Source organism: Chiloscyllium plagiosum, chromosome 16, assembly GCF_004010195.1.
Source record: "Chiloscyllium plagiosum isolate BGI_BamShark_2017 chromosome 16, ASM401019v2, whole genome shotgun sequence".
NCBI lineage: Eukaryota > Metazoa > Chordata > Chondrichthyes > Orectolobiformes > Hemiscylliidae > Chiloscyllium > Chiloscyllium plagiosum.
This window is the reverse complement of record NC_057725.1, coordinates 34,659,261-34,681,331: the sequence shown is the minus strand read 5'-3', so window position 1 is coordinate 34,681,331 and position 22,071 is coordinate 34,659,261. Positions and strand designations below refer to the sequence as shown.

Genomic DNA, 22,071 nt, shown 5'->3' with positions numbered 1-22,071 from the left:
CTGTGCTGTTCCAGCAATAAAGTTTCAACTAGCCTTTGATCAGTCAAACCAGCCTGTGAGTCAGCCCATTGGAAATCAAGACTCCAGTGAGCAATTCAATGCAAGGCGGAGCCCATCACTGCTGTAGACCCAAAAGTGTGAGTCCCACCTAACAAGAAGAAAATGGGAAAAGGCAGAATCTGCCATTTTGATATGCTGACACTGTGGTGCAAGAATGAATGGCAAGTGACATGATTGTCCAGCAGGTGATGTTCAGTGCCTTTATTTTAGCAGATTCAAACACCTTCAGCACTTTTGCAACAGAATATCTTAAAAGTCCATCAAGCAGACAAACTGCAAAGTGAAAGAAAAACCAGAAAATTAAACAAGAGAAAAAGACAAGAAAACAATGTAGTTACAAACTTTCCCGGTCAAGTGGATAGGGTTGGTCCTATAACAAGAGCTGATGATCTGGACCAGGATTATTGGTCAGTCAGTTTCAAAGCTGGAAATGCTGATTTTTGTTTTCTTGATTCAGAGTTGAACTATTACTATCATGCCTGATACTTTAGAGTAGCTTTACACTGTATAACCTTGACTATCAGGTGTCTGGGATGCATCAGTGTTTCAGCCATGGATCTTTTGAGCAACATTTACCTAAAGTGGTAACATTATTAAGGAGTCTACTTACACCTTACAGAATTAAAATAAAGCCTTGTTCAGTTAGCAAGCATGTGTCCACCAAATCTTTTACAAGTGGCTACCAAATATTCCTACCCAGATAAAAGACATTCCAGTCCAAGATGATGATGATTATCTTTAATTGTGTGAGGAATTGCCTTGGTCTTTCCAGAAACAAGAGCTTTTATCTAAAAAAAATTGAACAGTTATGCCGATTTCCCACTACTCTTCCCATTTCTAAAACTTTGGATCAAGAAGACTGAATTAATATCTGTCCAGAATTGTCTCCACTTTTCAAACTTGTCAATCAGCCTTACAGTCTGCTGTCTGAAGAGGATAAACCTATCTCTACAGCATTACATTCACTGAATGCATCAGGACATAAGACCATAAGACATAGGAGCAGAAATTAGGCCATTCAGCCCATTGAGTCTGTTCTACCATTCAATCATGGCTAATAAGTTTCTCAACTTCATTCTCCCGCTTTCTCGCCATAACCTTCGATCCTCTTCACAATCAAGAATCTATCTATCTCCATCTTAAATATACTCAATGACCTAGCCTCTACTGCCTTCTATGGCAGTGAATTCCATAGATTCATGACTCTCTGGCTGAAGAAGTTTCTCCTTATCACAGTTCTAAAAGGTCTTCCCTTTACTCTAAGACTATGCCCTCAGGCCATTGACAGATCCGGTTTTGACATTTCAGGAAGAATGTGTGGTGGTTCCTGATGCAGTGTGTTAGGATTTTCCTGACTTTCTTCCCCTCTAAAGTGAACATAGTTCTTCAGCTATTCTTACAGTGATACCTATTTTTAAGCAAAATAGCATTCATGCAGAATCGCTATATCAGGTTGAAAAAGATGTGATAGAGGTATCCGTCCCTTCACTTATACATGGTAGTTGCACAGATCTTTCAACAGGGATGAGAGTTTGAACCTGAAGCAGTCTTCCAGAGTGCGCATACTACCTGGGAGTCGTAAGCTCTGTATATTCAGGAGAGTTTTCCATCTACACTGAATGTCCTTCCACTTTAGCATAAAGGTCCTGAAGATTCTTTGTTCTCATTTCGTTTTAAGTGCACGCTGGTTGAACTGACAGAATGCGTTAATGATTTTTATCCTGCATTATCCTCTCATTCAGAGAAAGTATGTAACAGGAGTGGTGCCTCCAGTCTGAACAGAATATCTTCCAATCCAAGATGCAACAATTTAGGAGCAGTTCCTCAATGAGTTGCAGACTTTCTTCCAATATTTCAAAGATGGGCATCAGTACAGTCTTTCTATTCAGCTCTTAATCCAAAATAGAGCATACAGCTCACAAAGTTGAAATTAACATTACACTGTTTCCAAAGAAAAATTGTGATTCTTGTGACTCCTTAGTTAATTCTGCATCCATTTTCCATTCAATGGTATTTCAGTGACAATTACATTTTTTACAAAGGAGATGTCATGAATATGGATATAATGTATCAATATTCAGTCAGGCAGAAGTGTTCCCTTCTTGATGAGCATCGAAAGGGCTCCGGCCCGAAACATCGATTTTCCTGCTCCTCGGATGCTGCCTGACCTGTTGTGCTTTTCCAGCAACACACTCTCAACACTTATACCTCGACAATCAGCCCAACACAGCCAGCCCTGTCACTATCACAAAAGTCTGGAATAATGATATTAATTTTGTTCTTCACACTTCAACTGTTGTCCAAAGGGTTCCACATCAATCTGAAGGTCAACACCTTTCTATGCCATCTCAACAGGGCAGATCAGGGAAAAATTGTGAGACTACCACAGCAATTCAACTGACTTAGGGAGAGACAGTGAAATTTGGAAATACTTCTGACCAAATGGGAATAGTTCAAGTTAATTGTCCAGTTAATAATGGCAAGAAAATACTTTCAGTTTTAAATATTGGAAATATTGAACATATTTTTGGGGAGATGTAATAAAGAGTTTGATTATGTGAATGTGCTATGGTGTAACTATGATCATGTGCTAGTAATCAGTTATAGGATCAGTTATACTGCTCTGTATCCTTGCCATCCCATACAGTTTGTCAATAAACATTGTTTATCAGTAACTCAGAAGTCTGAGCTGAAATTGTATGAAGATCCGAGGAACCCATATTACAACAGCATATACCACAATGGTCAGAAACGCAAAAACGTCATGCTGACCTATTGCAGTAATGCAAAATTAACTTCTCTGATCCTCCTTTCAAACTTTAGTATACCTATCTTAGATCTATGGTTTTAACTTCAACATATTTATTGTGAAATAACCAAACAACAGGATATGATGAAGAATATAGCTGATGGCAGTAATTACCTTAAAGTCGAAGCTTTAGCACAATTACTTCACTGTTTGATTTACTTCTGGCCAAAGCAATCCCAGGTGTGGTAATGTTCTTGATTATTTGCAGACTTTCACAGTCACTATTGTCTTTTGTTGTAGGCAGCAAGATTAACTCGCACAATATTACTTCAAATATGAGAACTTCAGAGTCATCCAGCTGTGATTTGTATCAAAGCTGGTGATACATAAGAGTGTGTATAGGACCAGATAATGTGCAAGTTCTGAAAAACTGAGGTGAGGCTTAGCTTTTACAATGGCAACAAGAATTTCCAGATATGACAGTTTTTTTTTCATGCATCCAGCACTCTGGGTTGCCTGGGTAGAAAGGGACATCAGAAAATCAGACAGTTTGGAGCTCATGCCTGTAAAGAAATGCCCTGATCTTCCTTCCATTAATTGAAATGAAAAAAAATACAGTAATTTCCTTTGCAGGCAGGCACAGACCCAGAAAAAACTCTCCTGACATTTCTACGACCACTTACCTACCATTAGAACTATTACAAGTTGCTGAGTTTCTGATCATTGGCAGGCATGTGGTTACACATTAGATCTGAATAACCCTATTATCATTCATTTAAAAATATAATGGGACATCCTGTCATGAGTTATTTAATCATGCAGGGTTCAAACCCAGCAGGGGTTTGTGCTCATGTGTCTTGGTACTGATGTGGAATTGCAGATAAATTATTTTATTACCTTATGTGGCAATATTGTTCTTTTCTCCTTGCTTTGATTGGGACCTTTAAGAAGATAAGTCAAGCTTTATTTAAAAACACGTTATGACAACATGGTCATCGCTTCTAAGCTCCATGTTTCTTTATGAGGTGTTTTATTATACTAAAGAAAGGTATATTCAAATTTTTAAAAAATTGCCAGAGAATATATTTGGGAACAAAAAATTGTTTCAGTTGCTTAAGTATACGTTGTGATGTAAAGAAACAGAGTGCCCTTTGTTAGCTTGACTGTGCTTTATTGCAATCCTTGCATCTGGAATCAAACAAAAATATTAATTTAACGAAAACCATAGAAAATTCTTGAAGGCACCCACAGCTAAAACAATATCTTATTTCTGATGTTATTAACTTTAATTGGAATAAGCTAAGGACAGCTAGCACATCTTAACTGTGATTATTTGGGCTTTCTAAAAGTTTGAATTCCAACCTCTAAGAATTCAACATTTCCAGAATTGGGCATTTGATATTAAAAAGTGACTCTCCTTATCATTTTGAACAAGGAAAACTATTCAAAGTGTCCTAGTCATTCATCCAGAAGAACCCTCAATGCTTCCCTTGGTATCTATATCATTTTAAGGGGTCCTAGGTCTTTCCCTTGAATATTCTGTTCAGGAATCCATTTTTATGGCTGATTACTGCGCTTACACTTCTGAGTGAGAAGATTGTGAGTTCAAATTCCATACCAGAGACTTGAACACAAAGATCTAGACTGATATTCCAGAACAATGAGATGTTTAAAGGTGCTGTCTTTCACATAAGCTCTTAAAATGAGGTCCCATTTGTTCTTTCAAGAGTTCAACAGCAACATTCCCTCTACAACAAGTTATAGACCTGCAGGAAGTGTCTTTATGTGGTGGCTGAAAATCCAATCATTGAGAGGGAAATTTTGCCACAAGTGCTGCATGTTATGCTACCAGATATGAATATGGTTTATTGGTTGGGTGTTGGCTTTGTAGCCAATGTAGCTGCTGGTCATTGTTGTAGTGTAGGCTAACCCACAGGACGTGTTGCTATTTGCCTCTGTCATCAGCTAGTGATAACCTGATGTGATAATCAATATTTTGGGCTTTCATGCTTTCAAGCATCCTTGAAGTTGAGCTTTAGTTGTCCTAATTGACTCTGGCTATCTCACCATACAGAAAGTCTTTGCGTATGCAACTATCTTCCATCCTGTGGATTTGTCCAAGCCAAGAAAACTACCACTGTTAGATGGTGTTAAGAAACGTAGGAAATCTGCCTTGGAGAGGTCTGGGCACTGATGATTTTATCAGTGTACATATAATACCTTTATGACATTCTCCTTCTTGGCTGGAAAAGGGCATAGAGGAGATTGCAACAACAACGGAACATCTCACACTTCACATCACAAAAAAAAGACTTTTATTCGCATCTTCTTTAAAATACTCCATCTAACTGACACAGCAGTGAATCTGCACAGTTGCTGCCTTTGCTGTTTGAGTTATTGTATCTCTGGACACCGGAGTATGTCTAGTAAACATTAGCAAACAGTAAAATTCACAGCTGACCTTTGAGGAACCTGTGTGGGAGAGCTCACAGCACAGGAACAGCTAAGCGCATAGCTTGTAACGTGTAATCTTGCCATAAGTCTACAGCAAAGAGTAGAATGGGTTCTTTCTTGATTTTATATTTTATTGAAATCTGTCTCTTGAATAAATTTTTAAAAATATAAAACATAACTACTAAGTTAGCCTGGAGCTGTGTTTTTTAGAGCAAAAAGATAATGCTATTTTTTGGGTCTGTAGATTGTGAAGGAGCAATGATGGCCTTTAGTAAAGTGAAATGTGCTTCCTGTTGGCTGTGGGAGTTTAGGGAGAGTTTCCATGTTACTGATGATTACGTCTTCAGGAAGTGTCTTTGGTTGCGAACCCTATCACATCGCAATGATAGGTTGAAATAGCAGTTAGAGGCAATAAGAAATCTACATGAGCTAGGGGTGTGATGGATGGCAGTTAAAGGAAGGAGGGAAATCCACAAATGCAGTCAGGTAAATAGGTTAACTCCAGAAAAGGTAGGAGGGCTAGACAGGTAGTGCAGGAGTCTTCTGTGACTATCTCCATTTCAAACAATTACGCTGTTTTGGAAAATGTAGGGGGTGATGGACTCTCAGAGGAATGTAGCATGAACAACCAAGTTTCTGTTATCAAGACAGGCTTTCATGTAATGAGGGATATGTCAGGATCCAAGCGATCAATTGTGTTAGGGGACCCTCTAGCCAAAGGCACAGACAGACGTTTCTGCGGCCAGCACTGAAAAGTCGAATGATGTGTTGCTTCCCTGGTGCCAGAATCAAGGATGTCTCAGAGAGGGTGCAGAATGTTCTCTAAGGGGAGAAGGAACAGCAGGAAGTCATTGAACACATAGGAAATAACAACATAGGAAAGGAAAAGGATGAGATTCTGAAGGGAGAATATAGATAGTGAGGCAAGAATTTGAAAAACAGGTCCTCAAGGGTAATAATATCTGGTTTACTCCCGGTAAACTGGCTACAAGCCAGTAAGGATAGGGATAGGAGGATAGAGCAGATGAAAGCGTGGCTGAGGAGCTGGTGCAGGGGAGAAGGGTTCAGATTTTTAGATCACTGGAATCTTTTCAGGGATAGAAGTGACCTGTATAAGAAGGACGGATTGCACCTGAATTCAATACTGGCAGGGAGATTTGCGAGAGCTGCTCAGGAGGATTTAAACTAGTAAGGTAGGGGGGACCCAGGGAAATAGTGAGGAAAAAGATCAATCTGAGACTGGTGTAGTGGGAAAGTGAGCAATAAAACAGTCAGGACAGGTAGGAATAAAGCAGAGTACAATGTACGACTGATAAATTAAACTGCAGGGCATGGTTATGAACATGGGACTGGGTAATCATAGCAATTACAGAAATGTGGCTCAGGGATGGACAGGAGTGGCAGCTTAATGTTCCAGGATACAAATGCTATAGGAAGGATAGAAGTGGAGGGGTGGGAGGGGTTGGAGTGAGTGGGAGGGCAAGAGAGGAGGGGATGTGACGTTTTTGATAAGGGATAATATTATGACTGTACTTAGGGAGGATATTCCTTGGAGTACATCCAGGGAAGTTATTTGGGTGGAACTGAGAAATAAGAACGGGATGATCACCTTATTGGGATTGTATTATAGACCCCCTAATAGTCAGCGGGAAATTGAGAAACAAACTTGTAAGAAGATTTCAGTTATCTATAAGAATAATATGGTGGTTATGGTAGAGGATTTTAACTTTCCAACCATAGACTGGGACTGCCATAGTGTTGAGGGTTAAAATGGAGAGGAATTTATTAAGTGTGTACAAGAAAATGTTTTGATTCAGTATGTGGATGTATCTACTAAAGAAGGTGCAAAACTTGACCTACTCTTGGGAAATAAGGCAAGGCAGTGACTCAGGTGTCAGTGGGGGAGCACTTTGGGGCCAGTGACCATAGTTTTAAAATAGTGATGGAAAAGGATAGACCAGATCTAAGAATTGAAGTTCGAAATTGGGTGAAGGCTTATTTTGATGGTATTAGGCAAGAACTTTCAAAAGCTGATTAGGGGCAGATGTTCACAGGTAAAGGGGAGGCTGGAAAATGGGAAGCCTTCAGAAATGAGATAATGAGAGTCCAGAGACAGTGTATTCCTGTTAGGATGTAAGGAAAGGCTGGCAGGTGTAGGGAATGCTGGATGGCCAGAGAAATTGCGGTTTTGGTTAAGAAAAAGAAGGAAGCATATGTCAGGTATAGACAGTAGAGATCAAGTGAATTCTTAGAAGAGTATAAAGGCAGTACAAGTACACTTAAGAGGGAAATCAGGAGGGCAAAAAGGGGACATGAAATAGCTTTGGCAAATAAGGTTAAGGAGTATCCTCAGGGTTTTTACAAATACATTAATGACAAAAGGGTAACTAGGGAGAGAATAGGGCCTCTCAAAATTCAGCAAGGTGTCCTTTGTGTGGAGTTGCAGGAGATGGGGGAGATACTAAACGAGTATTTTGCATCAGTGTTTACTGTGGAGAAGGACATGTAAGATATAGAATGTGGGGAAATAGAAAGTGACATCTTGAAAAATGTCCATATTAAGAGGAGGAGGTGCACGATGTCTTGCAATGCATAAAATTGGATAAATCCCTAGGGCCTGATCAGGTGTACCCAAGAACTCTGTGGAAAGCGAGGGATTGCTGGGCCCTGTGCTGAGATATTTGTATCATCGATAGTCACAGGTGAGGTGCCGGAAGACTGGAGGTGGCCAAAGTGGTGCCACTGTTTAAGAAGGGTGGGAAGGACAAGCCAGGGGACTATAGACCAGTGAACTTGATGTCGGTGGTGGGTAAGTTGTTGGAGGGCACGATTTACGTGTATTTAGAAAGGCAAGTACTGATTAGGGATAGTCAGCATAGCGTTGTTTGTGGGAAATCAAGTCTCATGAACTTGATTGAGTTTTTTGAAGAAGTAACAAAGAGGATTGATGAGGCAGAGCAGTGGATGCGATCTATATGGACTTCAGTAAGGCATTCGACAAGGTTATTCATGGGAGACTGGTTAGCAAGGTTAGATCTCATGGAATACAGGGAGAACTAGCCATTTGGATACAGAACTGGCTCGAAGATAGAAGACAGAGGGTGGTGAAGGTGGGTTGCTTTTCAGACTGGAGGCCTGTGACCAGTAGAGTGCCATAAGGATCGGTGCTGGGTCCACTACTTTTTGTCAATTATATAATGATTTGGATGTGAACATAGGAGGTAAAATTAGTAAGTTTGTAGATGACAACAAAATTGGAGGTGTTGAGCGAAGAAGGTTACCTCAGAGTACAAATGGATCTTAATCAGATGAGCCAATGGGCTAAGGAGTGGCAGATGGAGTTTAATTTAGATAAATGCGAGGTGGGCTGCATTTTGGAAAAGCAAATTAGAGCAAGACTTATACACTTAATGGTAACGTCCTGAGGAGTGTTGCTGAACAAAGAGACCCTGGAGTGTAGGTTCATAGCTCCTTGAAAGTGGAGTCGCAGGTAGATAGTATAGTGAAGAAGGCATTTGGTAAGCTTTCTTTTATTGGTCAGAGCATTGAATACAGGAGTTGGGAGGTCATGTTGCGACTGTACAGAATGTTGATTAGGCCACTTTGTAAAATTGTGTGTAATTCTGGTCTCCTTCCTATTGGAAGGATATTGTGAAACTTGAAAGGGTTCAGAAAAGATTTACAAGGATGTTTCCAGGATTGGAAGTTTTGAGCTATAGGGAGAGGCTGAACAGGCTGGGGCTGTTTTCCCTGGAACATTGGAGGCTGAGGGGTGACCTTATAGAGGTTTATAAAATTAGGAAGGGCATGGATAGGGTAAATAGATAAGGTCTTTGTCTGGGATGGGGGAGTCTAGAACTCGAGGCATAGGTTTAGGGTGAGAGGGGAAAGATATAAAAGGGAACTAAGGGACAACTTTTTCATGCAGAGGGTGGTGCATTTACGGAATGAGTTGCCAGAGGAGGTGGTGGAGGCTGGAAGATTCTGAGAGGTATACCATGGCTAACCAAGAAAGTTAAGGAGAGTATTAGGGTGGCTCAGTGGTTAGCACTGCTGCCTCATAGCACCAGGGTCCTAGGTTCAATTCCAGCCTTGGGCAACTGTCTGTGTGATGTTTGCACATTTTCCCCATGTCTGTGGGGTTTGCTCCAGTTTCCTCCCACAGTCCAAAGATGTGCAGGTCAGGTGAATTGGCCATGCTACATTGCTAATGTACTAGGTGCAGTAGTCAGAGGGAAATGTGTCTGGGTGGGTTACTTTTTAGATGGTCGGTGTGGGCTTGTTTCCACACTGTAGGAAATCTAATCTAAATTGAAAGTTTTGCATCAGTCATTTAAAAGGCATCTGGATGGGTATATGAATAGGAAGGCTTTATAGAGATATGGACCAAGTGCTGGCAAATGGGACAAGATCAGGTTAGGATATCTGGTCGGCATGGACGAGTTGGACAAAAGTGTCTGATTCCATGCTGTACATCTCTGTGACTCTCTGACTCTCCTTGCAGGCTGAGTATTCCTGAGACACCTTGAAGTTTCCACGTCAGCAAATCTATTCTGGGAAGATTTCCATATGGCAGTTAGAAGACAAGTGTAGAGAAGAGGGAAGAAGAGAAGCTGACTAGAGATAATTCCATAGCATTAGTCCAAAGAACAGCAGGGCAGTTATCACCGGTATCCTGGATAAAAGTTTGCCCAAATTGCATAACACTAAAATTCATTCTCTGGCCATTTTCACGTTACTATTTAAAGACCTTACTTTGTGCAAAGTGACTGTTAGGTGACCACATTTCAAAGAATGTAAAGTGCTCTAGGGTGTCTTGAGGTTATGAGAAGTGCAAATCCGTTATTCTTTTGATCACTTTTTGTGAAGAGCTTTCTGAAATGAGTGTTCAATTTACCTTTTACCCGGCTAAATATCCATCTTCTTGTGCTACTCTTATGAGTTACTCTAAAGTATTATTCTAGACTTATCTCCCTGGTAAACCTCTGTCGAACCACCTTTAAGATATCTTCTGTCTCGGTTGAAAAGCCTATGCTCTTGCAATCTTTTTTTCATAAATCAGTCTTTGTAACAGTCTAAATCAGTCAAAATCAGCACTCGGTATGTTCTCTTTATTTCTTAAGGTGTAGCCTGACCAGTGCATTGTACAATTTCATTATAAATTGTTTTGACTCATATTCTATTGTTTTAGATGTGTAGTTCAACATTCAACCACCACCACCTGCAAGTTCTCCTCCAAGCCACTCACCATCCTGACATGGAAATATATCATCATTCCTTCACTGTTGCTGGGTCAAAATCTTGTTATTCCCTCCATAATGGCATTGTGGGTCATCCAGAGCAGGTGGATTGCAATGGTTCAAAAAAGCAGCTCACAACTACCTTCTCAAGGGCATTAGAGCCAGCCAGCGATGCCCACATCCCATGAATGAATAAAAAAGGATGTGGCAGAGACAGAGAAATGGGAAGAATGGAATGGAATCCTTGTAGGAAGCAGGGTATGAGGTAATGCAGTCACAGTCTGACTACGAGCCAAATTTGGTATAATTAATCTAAACAATGTGAATGCCTCCTGAAAAAGTGTCTACATACTTCCTCCCCCTACCTGACATGTCACAGTATCGGCAAATCAGACTCTAACTCATCAACTCTGAGCCTCAAGCAGTCAGCACTTGCTGCAGATGAGGTCACTGTGGACTCCACTAACATCCATCAGCTCCCACATGCTACAGCTGCAACACATCATATGCCCAGCCATCCCTATGGTATTTAATAATTAAATGTATATGTTCAATATTTTAAAGTTAATAACATTTTATGATTTAAATTAATTGACCAATCAAAGGAGACATGGAAGATATAATCACCAATCATTTACGTGTTTTCCTGTGACACCACACTTTGTCTCTGACAGATAGAAACAAGTCGAAGTGGCTCTCTGTCACCACTTTTTATCTGCCACCATCCATTCTACGCTCTTCTCTTCATAAAGCTGTTAGCCCCATTCTCTCTTTCATTATTTGAGAAGCTGCTGATCTATCTCTATCTCTCATGCTCTTTATGAAGCTGCTGTTCCCATTCTCTGTTGCACGCTTTATGACGTTGTTGCTCCCATTCTCTCTTGTGCTATTTCTAAAGCACAGCATTATCCCCTCTGTCTTGCTCATTTCGTTGTTGCTGACTGGTCCTAGGTACTCCACTCTCATGAGCATTTTATTCATTTACATAATTTCTCCAGCGCATCCTGCTGAGCTGCTTCTTTTGAATTGACTGACCGGCTAGTTTGATAGCATCAGTAAATTTGAATAATTTGAGTATTTGAATCTAAACCACCTCCATTCTGAAAAACCAACACACACATCATAATTCCATTGGCTAAAGCCCATCTTGCTTTTTTATCTTCTGTTCTCAAAACATACCAAGAATCCCCACAGCTTTGAGCCTATTGAAGAGCCTGTCACATGGATCAAATGTCTTTTTGAAATTGAGGTTCAGTATAGTAGCATTTTGCTCCATTCGCTTGGATTGGTGCTTTCTCAAAGAGGTTGAAGAGATTAGATATGACCTACACTTTTGAAGCCATATTGATTGCTGTTTACTATGCGCAGTGGAAGTCAAATGTGTCTCAATACCAAGGCATCTAGGAATAAAAACAGAAGTTACTGGTAAAGCTCAGCAAGTCTGGCAGCATCTGTGCAGAGAAGTCAGAGTTAATGTTTCAGGTCCAGTGACCCTTCCTCAGAACAAAGTACAAAGGAGAACCTGGGAATGCCCTCCATGTTTCCCTGTGTGAGGATGGATGAGTGAAAAGTATATAATCCAGGTATTATACCCAAGCAACAAGAAAAGCCCAACTTATTTCCATCATAATTTTACTAAACTAAATATATCCTGCATGGACCTAATAATGGAACGCTTGGCTTTCATAAGGACCAAACTGTTTTAAAACAAATTTAAAATCATTATGGATATTTTCAACAGAATGATAGATCATTATGTGGGAAATAATTCTTGATATAAGTAGCATAAAGCAGAGGTGTGGAAACCTTGGACTTATTACTCAATTAGGTTTGTCTTTACTTTGATATTAGAGCAACCTAAATTATGTTTGAACATATTTTTCTTCATGGTTCACTAAACATGAATATAACAATTTCTAGCACCTAAGTAGAGAAAATGTGAACATCTTAACCATCTGACTCCCAAAAGGGAGCCACCTAGCTGCTACCATATAATTGCTAGAAACCTAGAGAAATCAAGTGTGATTTTTACACTTTCATGCCATTCCTTCAGTGGGTCTGTGATTAACTGCCAGAGAACCCGAATAAAATTCCAGTCCTATTATAAAAGATCTCAAGTAAATTTAGATTTAAACACCATCGCAGTGCCATTTTAAATACAAATAAACCTAGGTACTGTCTTAGCTACAGAAGTGGAAGTATAAAGAAATAAGATACTAAGTGCACCAGTACAGGTTTCTTTGTATAAACGTAGAAGAATAAAGAAATAAAGTTTAAAAGTTAAACTGAAAAATCTAAGTAAGACTGGATCATAATCAGCTGTTCTTCAATTTATTACATGATTTGTTCTGCATTCTACATCATGGATAATGCATGGTGAACCAGTATCCAGTGTAGACCTGAATTGTGAATCAGTCTATGGCACAACATTTCTCAATGGTCCAATGTGCCATGTGGCTCTTCAACAGAATCCAGTATTTGTGTGACTCAGTAGCATGAAGCTATATGCTGTGAGATTATGCATTGTGATCCACTTTGTCCTACATTTCATTCAGTAGTCGGCATGGCAGCTAACACTGGTTTAGCAGGCTGGACTGCTCTGTTCAGTTTGGATTACAATTCTGCGTCTTGTGTGGTCCTGAATGATGGCCCTAATTGGGGCATCAAAAGAAACAGGGGATTTAAAAGACTGTTTGAATCGAAAAGTGGATGGGTGGCAGAGGATTACGTGATCCAGTTTCTTGGTTCAGTTGATGAACAAACCATGGGAGTGTGGCTTATAATGTAATCTAAACCCCTTGATTGGATTGCTGGTTCTAATCTACTTCCCTAAATCTAGTAACTTTGTAGCATTAAAAAGCACTTACATTTTGCATTTCATATTAAATATGTGATGAAACATGCTTCTAAGATTGTGGCTATTCTGACTAATGTTTTCAAAAGGCAAATTTTTGAAAAGATGATTTTATGAACAATTACAAGTTTTTTTTTATATTTCCTTCCATCAAAAAAAATGGACAGAAAATTATGGCTAGCACGCATACAATTGGAAATAAAATATTGGGAAACACAGCCATGATTTTGTGATACGTGTTCCTGGCAGACAAGAGCATATATTCAGGAAATTGTTTGAAACCCAGCTAAAGATAATCAGTCAGATACTTTAATCTGGAGCAACTGGCTATAATTTGCTTAATACAGTTAAAACTCAAGTAGCAAAACTTTGTTCTGTTGCTGGTGTGATGGAAAATGGCATGTATTATAAACTATGTTGTCCTGTTTTATATTTTCCCCTGCATCAGCGATCAGAGGAATAATACACTTATGGATGGACCTGTAGTATGGAATAATTTTTCTGAACAAAGGCCTTACTTTTAGACTATTTATCTACCAACATCGAGGTATTTTATTTATTATGCATGTTCATTGTTATGATCTGGAATTAATCATGCGCAATGATAATCTAAGCAGATTCAGTAGTAACTTCAGATGAGAATTGGATACAGAACCTGGAAGGAGGACATTTACAGCACCAAGAGGGAAAGGACAATGGTGTGGGTCAATTAAAAAGCTTTTCCAAAGTGCCAATGCAGGCACAATGTGCTATTGGCATTACTGTCTGCTATAATATTCTGGTTAAAAAAAATGTATGTTTGGTTGTTCTATGTCACAAAGTCGTTTGCACATCCAATGCAGCGTGAAGTCGTACAGAGCAGAATGTTCTTATGGTCGAAAGTCTGGTCTGTTGCTGAGTTATCCAAGTGCATACTTGTAGGCCAGTGAAGGTATTAAAACTGACCTTCATGATACTCTTTCAAAGATGGTTCCTGCAGTCACTTCCACTTGTGTGAAAGAAAATGAGGCCAGAATTAAATCCTTGTGCCTACTCCATTGTCTGCCAAAAGTCATCATCTAGACACATATATGTTGAAGTGCTTGAGCCACCATCCATAGAACATAATCCAATACATTCAGGAAAGGAACAAACTGAAGAACAAATAACTGATCTCCAATAATACCACAAACATGTTGCACCTGAACTTTGGATTTTAAAGATGTCAGCAGGTGTAAGTAAAATCAGTCCATTACAAATATGACAACATGTTCTCTACAAAGAGATTTTATTGATAACCACTTTAGTTTCTGTGTTTACCACAGATTGCACCTTTGAAAATGCCCAGTAATAATCCAGATGGAGTATTATGGGTGGTCTGCAGGTGAGTTAGTATGGAAGTGTTGATTCTAAAATGTGCCTGTTGGGAGGCTGGTTAGCTTGATAATAAAAATGAAGCATCAAAGAAGTTTTGACATGTTGGAATATCTGATTTCAAATGGTTTCCAATTATCACTGGGTTTTGCATTTCTAATGCATAATTACAGATGTGGTGCACACCCAAACGGTGTGATCTCAACTGCACAATTTAAAGCAGCAATTCCACAAAAGCATTTGGACAAATTAGGGCACTGAAGAAGCTGTGAAATTTAAACATGGACTCGATTGACTTAGGGTTGTATCCTGGTTTAGCAACCTTCTACTTGGTGTCTTCTTCTTATACTGATTAGACAATTCTTCATGATTGAGGATAAATTCCTCAATTGTTGTGAATCCTGAAATAACCAAATAATCCAATACCAACCTACAAACATTGCCATGGGGCAGATTGCATCAGAAGAGGTAGATGGGTACGATGGTTAGCTTTTCTCAAGTTCCTTCTGCTGTTTGTGTTTGGTCTTCATGTGGTACTTTTGAGATGCTGGAGATGGTCAGTCATGGGTGCAAAACACAAGGGGAAGGACTGGAAGTAACCCACCATAGATTGTGAAATCAATGAATACAAAGGAAGATTCAACAATGAATATTGACATCCCTGTGTCCTGACAATTGAAGGTGGAGATATTGGAATTTTATAACTGCTCATTCATAGAATTCTATCTTTCTGATATCTCAGACTAGTTGTGCTAATTTAATTTCAACAAGGAATGGAAATGAATACCCACTGCTTTCAAGCCTCTGTTGCAAACCATCTCATGCAGACCAGTGTATCAGATATGCAAATTTTGGATGTCAACACATCTGCTGTCTGGAATGGAATGGTGACAGCTTATCTATGGCCTCACAATGCATTATTGATCTGTTCGAAACTGACAGCTGGTAATGATGGTCCATGAAAAAGATGATACAGAGTAGAGAAGGTTTTTGGGGCGGGGGTGGTGGTTCTTACTCAAATATATCCCACATCTTAACATTGCCCCACCCAAAAAGTTGCCTCATCACCCAATGGGGAAGTCCACCACTGCGCAAATGCAGATAGGATAGTTTTAGCAGAGCGTACACAGACTCTAAAATCTAAAAGTCATAAGCCAAAAGCAACTCAGCAGTCAGAGCAGGGATTGGAACAGCCTTCGTTTGCCTCTCCTGAAGTCATAGGAATGGCATTATGTAGGAGCATTGTCCCTGACATTGTAATTTACCAAGGTTATCTTCCCTTGATCTTTCTGAATATGTTACAAAAACATAGAAACATAAGAGCAGTTGAAATCCATTCAGCCATTCAAACCTGCTCTAACATTCATTATGATCATGGTTGATCATTCCTCTCAATAGCCTGTTCATTCTTTTCCCCCATTTCCTTTGATCCCTTCAGCTCAAAGTGCTAAATCCAACTTCTTGAAATCGTGCAAATGTTTTGACCTCAACTGCTTTCTGTGGTAGAGCATTCCATAGACTCATCACTCTCTGGATGAAGAAATCTTGCCTCAGTCCCAAATAGTTTACCCCACATCTTTAGATTGTAATCCCTAGTTCTGAATCCCTCCTCACTGCCGGCTTGTGATTGGGAACATCCTTCCTGGACCTGTCCTGTCTTGTTCTCTTCGAATTTGATCAGTTTCTATGAGATATACCCTTATTCATCTGAACCCCGCAGAATGTAGTCTTAACCAATTCAATCTCTCCTCATAATGTCAGTCTCACCATCCCAGGAATCAATCCAGTAAACCTTCGCTGCACTCCCTCTTTCGCAAGAACATCCTCCCTCAGAAAGGGAGACCAAAACTGCTCACAATCAGATTAGATTCCCTACAGTATGGAAACAGGTCCTTCAGCCCAACAAATCCTCCAAAGAGTAACCCATCCAGACCATTCCCCTAACTAATACACGTAACACTATCGGCAATTTAGCATGGCCATTCACTTTACCTGCATACCTTTGGACTGTGGGAGGAAACCCGAAAACCCAGAGGAAACCTATGCAGAGATAGGAAGAATGTGCAAACTCCACACAGGCAATCACCCAAGGTAGGAACTGAATTGGATCCCTGGCGCTGTAAGGCAGCAGTGGTAACATTGTACCACCATGCTGCCCACAATATTCCAAATGCAGTTACACCAAGGCTCTGTATAATTGCAGCAAGAATCTCTGTATGCAAATACTTTCACTATGAAGGCCAATATTTTGTTTGCCTTCACTGCCTGATGCACCTGCCTGCTTACTTTTAGCAACTGGTGTACAAGGCCACCTTGGTCTTGTTGCACATTCCCCTCAGTTTATTGCCATGCAGATAATAACCTGACTTCCAGTGTAATTAAAGTTTAATTTTGCTGTTTCTTCATATTAAATTTATAAATTTATCCTACTTGCTCATGTTTTTCAATGCCAAACGGAAATTAATCATTTCAAGTGCTTATGAATTTCAAGGCCATGAATTGAAGGAACGAACTGGAAGGGGAAGGGAGTGCAATGTGTGTGGTTGGTTGGTTAAAAGATTGATTTGTATGAGTCGCGTAGTAGGAGGAGAAAGTGATAGTTGTGTTGGTCCTATGTGAGTGACTAACTGAATCTTTGTGCTATTAGGTCATTCCGGGCTTCCTGAACAGAAATGTAAGCTGCTGGTCTGGTGTCAGGTGGGTGACTGATGCGAGGGTTACTATTTTCATCCACCTCTATGTTGCGATCATTGTGATGTTTGTTGGGGAGCATGATTGCAGTTGGATTTCCATTTTTTGATACTTTAACCAATCCTCTGTCAATTCTCTGCCCATTGAAAAGGGCTGCAACTTCCTCCATAGACAGTTTAGCACAATATCCAATAAAATTCAAAGCAGCATCAACCACATGATTATGTGGCAATCCACAAGAGTGCCATTTAAGCTACACGTTTATATTGCAATTCTGCAGTTTATGCCAGCTGTCAGTGTTATTGATTTACTCAGGTTGAACACATGTTGAAATGGCCCATTCATGACTTCAATTTCCTGGCAGCAAACTTTCCCCAGTGCATCTTATTATTTTTTAAAGAGCTCTGCTGGTCTTTACACAGGTGAAGTTGACAGCAGGAATCCAGGCTAGGGTTTTGTACAGAGAATCTTGGGAATCCAAATCTAACTCCTTTGGTGCCCTACAGGACTGAGGCCAGCAAACTCAGCAAAGAACTCGAGTTTGTACAGCATAATGTCCTTGCCTAAATTCCTTCATTCCATGTTGAATGATAGAATTATTAGTTGTATCACTGAACAACCAAATGCTTCAGTTTCGTAGGTAAAACTAATCTATAATGTCATATTTTCCGAGATGATTACTGTAGTTTCCTCTACCATTATGTGGTACTGAATAAGGATTGTTCAAGACAGATTGCTGCTACCAATCCTCCTCTGTCCTTACTTTGTTTTTAGTTCATTACATGATAATAATCAATACGATTACATTTGGTCAGGCACAATTACTAAGGAGCTTTTACAGATACATTTGCTCCATCAGAAAGCCAGAGCAGAACTCCTTCTCGTTACCCTCAGACTTCATCAGAAGTTTGACATCATCTGAAAGGATGAAGTTCAAATTTCCAAGAACATTAACTCCATTTGATTTTCCTTGTAGTTACTTTATTATGGAGTCAAATGTAGAATGGTATATTTACTGCAACTTCATCTCCTGCCAAGTTTCTGTTTTCACATTCATATTGTGTGTACTTTTCACAAATCTTTCAGAATGTCTGCTCTTTGGAATTGGAAGATCAGTCAGTTATTTGCTTGAGGATAATTGACCTTGATTCTGATATTGGCTTGATTGGACTGTGAATCATTGCCATCATATCATTCCTTAGCGGATTGTTGACAGTGAGACATTATTGATTGATTGTTCTGCAATGACACAAGGTTCCTGAGGTCCTTTCATACAATTCCCTTGGCTCTGTTGATAATGTATAATAATTTAACAAGGCTATATAAAAGTTAGCATTTTTCTTCAAGAGGGATTTAACTGTCTCAACCCCAGCTTTGGTTCTCTATTTGACTAGAGGTAAATGGTGAACTTATAACATGTTCAAAGTCAGACCTTGCCATGAGCTGGCTGAAAGTGCCATCAGTAAACTGTGGACCATTGTCTAACTGGATCATATCGAGCATCCTACATATAGTGAACAATTCATTAAAGACACTGAAAATAGCCTTTACAAGGGTGATGTAATTTTTTTTCACCCCATCAAGAGAACTAAAGCAAGTAATAAGGTACAAGAATCGACCAATCATAAATCGTTCTGTCCTCACTCATTCACATTGTCTGCTGGGGAAAATATTGGGGATCAGCAGCTTTTGTAGTTCAGGCCTGTGATTAGCAGAAGTTTCACAGCCAGCTATTCCCCAATCTCCTTTGAGATCCCTTGCCACAGCACTGATGACAGAGCCCAGGTTCTACACTTGGCAATGCCCAAATGTCCCAGGTGTGCCTTGTCTAGGATATCTTGCTGCAGCAAAGCTAGGTCAGGCAGAAAAAGCATCTATACTTATGAAGTGGTGTCAGTGCTCTTCGAAAACATTGAAAATAGGAACAAGAGGAGACCATTCAGCCCATCAATCCCATTACAGCATTCAGCATGATCATGGTCAATCCTCTATTTCAATGTTGTACATTTACTCTCTCCTCACACCCCTTAGAAATCCAAGTAATTTTTCTTAACTATGTTCAGTGACTTGACCTTTATAGCCTTCTGTGGTAGAGAATCCTACAGGTTCACTACCCTCTCAGTGCAGAGCTTTCTCCTCATCTCAATATATGTTATGAATAGCTGGTCTCCAAGTACTGAGCTTTGCGGTACCCAACTTGTCACCACCAATCATTCTAAAAACAACTCAATAATTTCTGCTGCCTGTATCCTGTCTACAAATCCATTCTTGATCCATGCTTGTAAAGTAACACCAATCATGTGTTTTGATTTCACGCACTTATCTTTTACATGGGATGTTATCAAAAGTTTTCTCAACATCCAAATATGCCTCAACTATTCCTCCATTTTTTTTATTCTACTACTTATGTCATCAAAAAACTCCAAAAGGTTTGTCAAACACAATTTCTCTTTCATAAATCCAAGTTGACTTTGTGTAAACTGTTATGATCTCGACCAAAACCCCCAAAATGTATTAAGAAGATAGCCTAGACCCTAACTTGTTCTTATTTTAAAGATAGGTGTAAGGCATTGCATTTCAGATACAATTCAAATGGTCAAACTACTTGACTTTAAGCAAAGCACTCTTTAACATTATAGTTAAAATACAAACAAAATAAAAAATAAAGATCCTTCATCCAGATCATTAATGGTATAATGTGAATAGTTGAGTTTCCAACACCGACCTCTGTGGAACTCCACTGGACACCAGCTGCCATCCTGAAAAAGGGCCCCTTTATTCCCACTCTCTGCTTTTTAACAGTCAGCCAATCCTCCATTCATTCCTATACCTTGTCCCTAACGTCATGGGATCTTATCTTATTTAGCAGCTGCCTATGCAGCATTTTGACCAAAGCCTTTTGGAATTCCCAAATAGATCATGTTCACTGACTCTCCTTTGTCAAACTTGTTTGCTAACTTATCAAAGAATTCTAGCAGATTTGTCATGTATGACGTACCCTTAACAAAGCTATGCTGTCTCAGCCCTATGTTACCATGCACTTCCAAGTAATCTGCAATCTCATCCACAGGAATGGACTCGAAAACCTTACCAACAACTGAGGTTAAGCTAACCAAACCTATAATTTCTTGTCTTCTGCCTCCATCCCTTCTAAAACAGGAATGTTACATTAAGCATTTTCCAATCCTCTGGGATTCTTCCTGATTCCAGTGATTCCTGCAACATCACCATCAATGCATCCACAATCTCCTTAGCTATTTCTTTTAGAACTGTCGGGTGTAGTCATAGAGATGTACAGCACAGAAACAGACCCTTCAATCCAACTCATCCATGCCAACCAGATGTCCTAAAGCAATGTAGTCCTATTTGCCGGCACTTGGCCCAAATCCCTCTAAACGCTTTCTATTCATATACCCATCCAGATGCCTTTTAAATGTTGCAATTGTACCAGTCTCCACCACTTCCTCTGGTCATCAATCTATATGTGCAGCACTCTTCGCATGAAAAATCTGCCCCTTAGGTCCATTTTAAATCTTTCCCCTCTCACCCTAAACCTATGTCTTCTAGTTTTATATGCCCCTACCCCGGGGAAAAGGCCTTGACTCTTCACCTTACCCATGTCCCTCATTATTTTATAAACTTCTATAAGGTCACCCCTCAGCCTACGACTCTGCAGGGAAAACAGCCCCAGCATATTCAGCCTCTCCCTATGTCTCAAAGTCTCCAACCCTGGCAACATCCTTGTAAATCTTTTCTGAATCCTTTCAAGCATAGCAATAGCTTTCCTATGGAGAATGTGAGGACCGCAAATGCTGGAGATCAGAGTCGAGAGTGTGGTTCTGGAAAAGCGCAGCAGGTCAGGCAGCATCCAAGAAGGAGGAGAATCGACGTTTCAGGCAAAAAGCCCTTCATCAGAAAAATGCAGGAATGGCTTTCTTATGGCAGGGAGATCAGAAGTGGCCTAACCAATACAGCCGTAACATGACCTCCCAATTCCGATACTCGATACACTGACCAATAAAGGCAAGCATACCAAATGCCTTCTTTACCATCAGTTTTGAGGATGAGTCACTCAATCCAAAACATTAACTCTGATTTCTCTCCACAGATGCTGCCAGATCTGCTGAGCTTTTTCATCAATTTCTGTTTTTGTTGCCTTCTTCACTACCTTGTCTGCACTGAACATTCAAGGAACTATGAACCTGCACTCCAAGATCTCTTTGTTTAGCAAAACTCCCCAGGAGTTTACCATTAAGTGTATAAGTACTGCCGATTTGCCTTTCCAAAATGCAGCTCCTCACATTTATCTAAATTAAACTTCATCTGCCACACCTCGGCCCATCTGATCCTGTTGTACTCTAAGGTAAACTTCTTCACTGTCCACTACACCACCAATTTTGATGTCACCTGCAAACTTACTAACCTTACCTCCTATATACTCAAGCAAACCATTTATATAAATCACAAAAGCAGTGGACCCAGTACGGATCCTTGCTGCACACCATTGGTCACAGGCCTCCAGTCCAAAAAGCAACCCTCCATTACCACTCTCTGTCACCTACCTTTGAGCCAATTTTGTATCCCAATGGCTAGTTCTTCCTGTATTCCATGTGATCTAACCTTTTTAATCAATCTATCATGCAGAATCCTAATGCCTTACTGAAGTCCAT

General features: G+C 39.9%; 1 protein-coding gene across 5 annotated transcripts in view; it reads left to right on the top strand.

Annotated features, from left to right (window-relative positions):
* The window catches only part of LOC122557782 (ethanolamine kinase 1-like), a 498,821-nt gene that overhangs the window by 374,563 nt on the left and 102,187 nt on the right, over nt 1–22,071 (top strand). Inside the window, exon 8 of one of the 5 annotated variants that reach the window (XM_043705799.1) lies at nt 13,806–15,580. The exons of 3 other annotated variants lie outside the window; for them this stretch is intronic. In XM_043705799.1, the coding sequence (XP_043561734.1) occupies nt 13,806–13,881 (76 nt within the window). In that variant the 3' untranslated portion in view covers nt 13,882–15,580. Of the gene's footprint in view, nt 1–3,109; nt 3,748–13,805; nt 15,581–22,071 lie in introns of those variants that run through there. One more of the 5 variants, XM_043705804.1, reaches the window with a different exon arrangement.